The following is a 7,426-nucleotide window of genomic DNA, read 5'->3' on the forward strand; positions in this document are numbered from 1 at the left end:
GGACTTATTTTTTCACTGAAATAAATGTTTTTGTAATTACACAGAAAGTAAAGTACCGAAAAAAGGTACCGTTAGTTACCGGTATCGATACCGGTACCGTACCGGTTAAAATGTGAACGGTACCCAACCCTAGTAACTATTAGTGATCCCGACTGTAACGTCACAGTCGGTGTTATGTTCTGATTCGCCTATTTGTCAGTGGTCTTTTGAATGCACAAGATTTACATAAGAAGGAGGAAACAATGGTGTTTGAGGCTCACGGTATGTCATTTCCATGTACAGAACTGTTATTATTCAACTATGCCAAGGTAAATACAGTTTTCCATTCTATGGCACCTTTAAAAAAAAAAACTGAATTGTTTTTCAGTCTGAAATAATGTAAGACCTTTATTTCATCCACTGGTGGCATACTGGTGTTATACTGGCAGTATTGTAAATGTTAGGCTATAATATTATTGGTTTATATTATTTTTCCCTGCTCATGAAGTTTGGGTTATGTAAGCAGAAAACAAAAAGGTAGAAGACAGTATTACATTTTGCTTATTTTTAAGAATAACATGCATGATGAATCAGTCAAAGTATGGACAGGAACATTTATTATGAAAGTACAAGAGTCAGTTTAAAGTATTGTTATAAATACAGTACAGTTAAATGTGCATGTGTGTGTCATTGCTCTGTAAGGCCCTCAGATGCTTCAGAAATCTCCTGTCTCTTTATATGTAGTGTCTGAAAGGATAGAGAGTTTTCACAGAGACGTTCTCCTGAACAATGTCGCTCTGTTCCAATGGCAGAATTATTCTGTTTTTGTGTGTCGTGCAGTGTGATGCCTTTCTTTGCAGTAGATTTGCTTCATAGGTTCACCACAGGACAGTTCTGCCCCTCTGGAGTTCCCATGAACCCCACCCAGCTCAAGTGTATGTCTCCATTACTAATTTTCTCTTAACGTCTTTCACTTCACATCCCCGTGCAGAATGCTTTCCACTGGGAAGCAAAAATGATGGATTTATTTGGCAACTCAGCAAATCCAAACTTGGCGAAGTGGAAAAGCTCTTTGCAGCTAAATTCTCCTGTCACACATACTCAGAGGAACTGGGAGACAAGAATTCCCACTCTGGTTCACTCGTATGTTCAGAGTGTTTCTGGAATATTTACTTTTGGTCTTAGTGTGTCCAAAAAAAAATTTTTTAAATACCACTAAATATTTTTTTAGTCCAAAATACACTGCCATTCAAAGTTTGGAGTCCATAAGATTTTTATATTTTTTAAAGAAGTTTTACTAAGGCTGCATTTAATCAAAAACACAGTAAAAACAGTAATACTATGAAATATTATTACAATTTAAAAATAACTTTTCAATTTTAAAATGTAATTTATTCCTGTGATGGCAAAGCTGAATTTTCAGCATCATTACTCCAGTCTTCAGTGTGACGTGATCCTTCAGAAATCATAAGATGCGGATTTGGTGCTCAAGAAAAATTTCTTCTTATCATCAATCTTGAAAACAGTCATGATTCTTAATATTTTTGTTTTAAGTTTAAAAGAGCAACATTTATTTTGTAACGTTATAAATGTCTTTACTGTCACTTTAGACCAATGTAATGCATCCTTGCTGAATATCAGTATTAATTTCTTTAAAAATGTATGTATGTATTACTGATCCCAAACTTTTGAACGGTAGTGTATGTCATAATATAGAAGATTGCCAAATGCCATGCCATATTGATTTAGAGTGACAGGACAAATTTAAGGTTTCAGTGCTTCTTCTGCAGCCGTAGACCAAAGACACAGACACTAGGGCTGGGTAAAAAAATATCGATATCCCAATTTTAATCGATTCTCATTTTTACGAAGCGATATCGATTCTTAAATCCCAAGAATTGATTAGTCTAGCCTGTTTTCAGTTAATGGACGAACATTGAAGCGGAAGGACACCTCCCATCCAATATGGTGTCCAATATATACCAAGGGTTCACACAAAACAAGGGGAGTCCGCTTTTAGCTATTATGCCGCCCGCAGTTGGAACCAGCTTCCAGAAGAGATCAGATGTGCTAAAACATTAGTCACATTTAAATGCAGACTCAAAACTCATCTGTGTAGCTGTGCGTTTATTGAATGAGCATTGTGCGATGTCCGAACTGATTGCACTATATTTTATGTATAATCTTTTTCTATTCTTAACTGTTTTAAATTCATTTTAAACCTTTTAAATACATTTTTAAATCATTTTCATAGTTTTTAAATTCCTTGTATTATTTTCTTTTCTTTTATGTAAAGCACTTTGAATTACCATTGTGTATGAAATGTGCTGTATAAATAAACTTGCCTTGCCTTGCCTTGCCTAACAGACACACACACACACATAGAAAGCTTGACTGGACACTAGCGACACAGCCAGTGACCCCGGTCATATTCTCTCTCTATTACTGCCGACCCTTCACTGATTCCCAGACAGCTGCCTGCCCACACACACTCATTATCCCCTTCCAAACACACCAGATGCATCACATTCCTCTGCAGAGATGCAGGAAGCTTCCATGATACTACATAGTTTCAGTGTGAGAAAACACACATTCATAGCCTCGACTAATTTCTACCACAGGTAAACAAATACTGGTTTAATGTCTTTAGCATTGTGTAGTGATATTAAGGTATCACACTTGTTATGTAATCCTTCCAAATCTTGCCAAAAAACTTAGCTCACTTCCTTGTAAACATCTCAGACACACAACTTTGCCTTATGCTCTGATACACATGGAGTATCTGCTAAACAATGTTGCCCCATTGGGGCCCTTTGTTCAATTTTGTCCGGAAACACACACACTTTGCCCCTTTCATAGCATTGAAAAAGATGAAGTACACACCCTCTTGCTAAGCGAGAAGGTCAGTTGATTGTTTAAGCTAAAGTCTGGAGCTGCTTGTGCTGATTTGACCTTTAAACATTTCTGATCTTTGACCTTTAGGTCACACGCACACATACATATTTGGTAAAATGTGACGTATGTCAACCCTAGATTTGATCTTACCTTGTGTATGTATGTATTTGTGTGTGTTTGTAGGCTCTCAAGAGTCAGACAGCTCCCAGACCGCTAAGAAGGACATGTTGACGGCTCTGAGGGCCAGACAGGAAGCTCTGGAGGAGACGCTGAGAAAGAGAATAGTGGAACTCAAGAGCATTTGCATCAGAGAAGCGGTAAGGATCGAAACAACTTCTCACTTCAGCATAATGGCTCTGTTGGAAAACCTGAGCTTATTTGCTGTCTGCAGTCTGCATAGGAAGCTATTTTGCCAGAAAAAGGACTGTTACATTTTTTCGTGTGCAAAGAATGTTTTAAATCATACATGGTTCACTCGTGTCTTTAAAAAGTATTACATTTAATTTGATCAAATATAAGGTGGTACAAATTCTGTCTTAAATGTAAATATCTTAAATGGTACAACAAAATCTCTTAAAGAAATATCACTTAAGAAGTCTTAAATTTCTCGATGAAAAAACAGGAATCACAATATGCCTTCATGTCATTGTTAAACTTCAAAAGACTGATCACTGCACATTCAAAGTCAAAACACTGCGCTGTTGTGCGCTCTACACGATTACAGTTTCAAAGCAGTTCACAATCAGTCAATACCACAAGCTGGTAATTCATTTAAAATTTCTGGATATAGGTATTTTGGTCACATAGTAAACTGTTATGGACATTTAATTCAATGTAAACTCTTGTAGCATCTGTGGGTCGCCCTGTCATTCAATATATAGATTTTACTAGCATTGGCACAATAGTCTTTTTATTGCCTTTATATATATTAGTACATAAACCAATTTCATTACAGATGTGTATATTGAATAAAACAGTATCTGTTTATGAGTATCTTAAACTTGTAGTTGGCCTGTTTTACTGTTAAATATGTGCCCAGCCTGTTTAATCAAGTGAAAAAATCTATGATACATGACTTATGATTTAAAGTCTTTGAAAGCAGCACACTTTTGTTCAGAATAATGCCTTAGAATGCCTAAAGATCATGTTGCAAACAGTCAAGCCTGGATTTGCTGCTCTCAAAGGTGTTGATCAGGACTAGAATCTTAATCTCACACACTCATACACACACAAAAAGCTGGATTAAGAGTGTAACATAGTGTGTTGTCTTTCAGGAGCTGACAGGAAAACTTCCAAAAGAGTACCCTCTCGACCCCGGGGAGGAGCCGCCCACCGTCAGACGCAAAATCGGCACCGCCTTCAAACTGGACGAGCAGAAGATCCTGCCCAAAGGAGAGGTCAGTGACTGTTTATAGTGTGATTTATAGTTGGTACTGTAAAAACTTCTGAACCCCTGACCACAGCGAACGCTGCACAATTGTTTCATTATACACTGCCCTTTAAGCCACAATTAGATATCCATATATGTGTGCAGGGGTCTATAAATAGCTCCAGTCTGGCATGATTAGAGGAAGTGGCGATAGTGCAGTGTATGCGTTGAGTGTCAGCCAAAGGAACTGGATTACAAAACCCAAAAAACGAGCTTAGCTGTGTAAATGAAGAAAGTTGATTTATGCAAGAGGTCATAATGTCATCTTTGTCTTTGTGTGTTTTTACATGACTGATGATTGTTAATTTTGGGTAATTAATCGAAGGCATTGATAAGAGGCCACAATATCTTAGCTGTCTCAATGTGTGTGTGAAAACTAGACAACTTGGCGCCCATAGTTGTCTTGTTATTTTGACAGTGTGTGTTGGTAATTTCACAAATGATGATAGGAAGGATTATGTGTTTTTCTTTTTTTGACTCATTTTTTGTATGTTTACATCTGTGTGTTTTTAGGAAGAGGAGTTGGAGTGTTTGGAAAGGGAATTTGCCATCCAGTCCCAGATAACGGAGGCAGCGCGGCGGTTAGCATCCGATCCTCACATCAGCAGCAAAAAACTGAAGAAACAGAGGAAGACATCATATCTGAATGCTCTGAAGAAGCTGCAAGACATCGAGAACGGCATCAACGAGTACCGTGTTCGCTCTGGGAAGAAACCCACACAACGTGCATCTCTAATCATAGAGGGTGAGGAATTCTGTTCATTGTATTTGTAGATGTTTTCGCAGTGCTCCTGTGAGTTCATTAAGTGTTTCCTCTGTAAAGTCTTTCATGCTGAGAGCAAGAGTAATCGCACCTCCCCATAGACCTATAAAACTGTGTGAACATATGTGTCTGTGTGTGACCTCTGCTGCGAAAATTAATTTAACGCACTCGTGTTCATGCTCAGGTTGCGAAGATTTGTTTGACATGTTGGTGTATGTGAGTTTTAGCTTTTAAGTGTCTTTGTCTTTGTTCGGCAGAAGCGAATATCGGCTCAGAGGACAGCTCACTGTCTGACGCCCTGGTGCTGGATGATGGTAAGTTTTGTACCATTTTTATACATAAATACCAATTTTATATCTGTATTCTGGTTTCAAATTGAAGCAGAATAATTAACAAAAAAATAGGTCAGGGTTTGATTATATCCATCTGTAATTAATTGGATTGTGAAAAGTGGGTGTTGCAAACAAGAATGAAGCCAGCATAAACTATTCTTTTGCCAAATAATGTAGTTTACAGATACAAAACAGTCATTGGTCTCATTAATATTCATTCATCTGGCCCATTAATATTTAGTATAGAATTTGATATTTTTTACAATAACTTTTAACTTTAATTATCTAATCAAATAATACTCAAGATGTTTTATGAACTATTTTCTTTTTCTTTCCTTTTGATTTCTTTGATTATTTTCATTTTTAATTCCTACATTTCCTTTAAGAGGTGTTGTTTGGTAAAATGTGAGGTTGGATTTCATCAAGATGCAATAAACAATTATTTTGCAATTAATATAGTTTACATATACAAAACAGGCATTTGCCTCATTAATCATTAATTTTGCTGATTAATATTTAATTTGCTGATTGGTATTTTTTAAAAGAACTTTGAATGTGGCTCATCCAATCAGTTAATATACATTAAGACTCTTAATTTAGTTTTCATTCATTTAGTTTTCTTAATTTCTATCATTTCTTTTAGCAATTTTGTCCCCCAAAGTAAAAGAAACAGGTATGCATGCACCATCTTAACATTAAATGATATATTTATCTCATATCCTCTCACTCTGTTCTCCAGACGACCCCCAGGTGACAGGAACCCCTACGTTCTCTCCGGCTGCCTCCCCACACAAAGGTCTCCCTCCCCGACCCCCGTCCCACAGCCGACTGCCTCCCCCACAGTCCCTGGACGGACTGAGACACCTGCATTTCCAACGCAGTGACTATGACAAGTCCCCGATCAAACCGCGCATGTGGAGCGAAAGCTCATTAGACGAACCCTACGAACGGGTGAAGAAACGCTCCTCACACTCCAGGTACAGACCTGTCTAAAAAAAAATTATTATGAGTAGTGTGGTGCACATGTAAATAAATGAATTATGTTTATTCTTTTCTTTTTTTGCAGTAGTCACAGGCGGTTCCCCAGCACTGGCTGCTGTGAGGTGGGAGGTAGCAACTCTCTCCAGAACAGCCCTGTGCGCTCCCTCCCTCACTGGAACAGCCAGTCCAGCATGCCCTCCACCCCTGACCTGAGAACACGGAGCTATGTGCACTCGGCCAGGTGCTGGACACACACACACACACTTAAATATTCTCTGCTGTCGACATGAGAACATCACCTGTGGTTTTATTCCAGGGTGTCCGCGGGGTCTTAAAAAGTTGATAAATCAATTTAGGGAACATTAAGGCCCTTAAAAAGTATTAAAAAGTCTTAAATGCTATTTTCCAAGGTATTACATTTTGTAGGGCTGCCCCCTAATAGTCGACGAGAAGAGGCTTGGTCGACCAAAATTTTATTAGTCGCAGAAAAAAAAAATCCACAGGAAGTGGCGAAGTCACGCAGTCCGTGACGGACAGATCGTTAACGGCTGGTCTGTGTTAATACAGTACATCAGGCAGGACATCACTCGCCTATCATTCATCAACCTCAAATATGGCTTTTCATTTGAAATATGTAGGTAGTAGCAACTTTACGTGGCCATTCAATCTAATGTTAATCTAGAGAAATGTTCGCTATTCAAGTGTCTGTGCGGAGTGTGGAAGCGGAACAGTAGCACGCTCACTGCAAATGAGGCGCTGTTGCGGCCACTTACTTTTAAAATACTACTTCATTTCTGCTCATATGATGAGAGTAATACATCTTTCGAATCTGTAAAGACTCTATGTTTATTTGTGTGCACTCACACGGTTTTGTAAAATAATGAAAGCAAACAGGATGCGATTTCTGCCGTCTCGGTCTCTGTGAACTTGAGCGTGAAACTCAGTGTATGCTTGCCTTACAGCCATGAAAAATATATCTATAGAGAGTGAAATGTATACTTTTAAATGAACCAATTCAAATAGAAAACAAATATTCTCAGATTATGT

General features: G+C 38.1%; 1 protein-coding gene across 1 annotated transcript in view; it reads left to right on the top strand.

Annotated features, from left to right (window-relative positions):
• The window catches only part of frmd4a (FERM domain containing 4A), an 84,392-nt gene that overhangs the window by 71,440 nt on the left and 5,526 nt on the right, over positions 1 to 7,426 (top strand). Inside the window, exons 15-20 of the mRNA XM_016515119.1 lie at positions 3,058 to 3,191; positions 4,149 to 4,271; positions 4,817 to 5,048; positions 5,324 to 5,380; positions 6,138 to 6,375; positions 6,465 to 6,620. Coding sequence (XP_016370605.1) covers positions 3,058 to 3,191; positions 4,149 to 4,271; positions 4,817 to 5,048; positions 5,324 to 5,380; positions 6,138 to 6,375; positions 6,465 to 6,620 — 940 coding nt within the window. The remainder of the gene's footprint in view (positions 1 to 3,057; positions 3,192 to 4,148; positions 4,272 to 4,816; positions 5,049 to 5,323; positions 5,381 to 6,137; positions 6,376 to 6,464; positions 6,621 to 7,426) is intronic.

Source organism: Sinocyclocheilus rhinocerous, unplaced genomic scaffold, assembly GCF_001515625.1.
Source record: "Sinocyclocheilus rhinocerous isolate Xijiao unplaced genomic scaffold, SAMN03320098_v1.1 scaffold717, whole genome shotgun sequence".
Taxonomy (NCBI): domain Eukaryota; kingdom Metazoa; phylum Chordata; class Actinopteri; order Cypriniformes; family Cyprinidae; genus Sinocyclocheilus; species Sinocyclocheilus rhinocerous.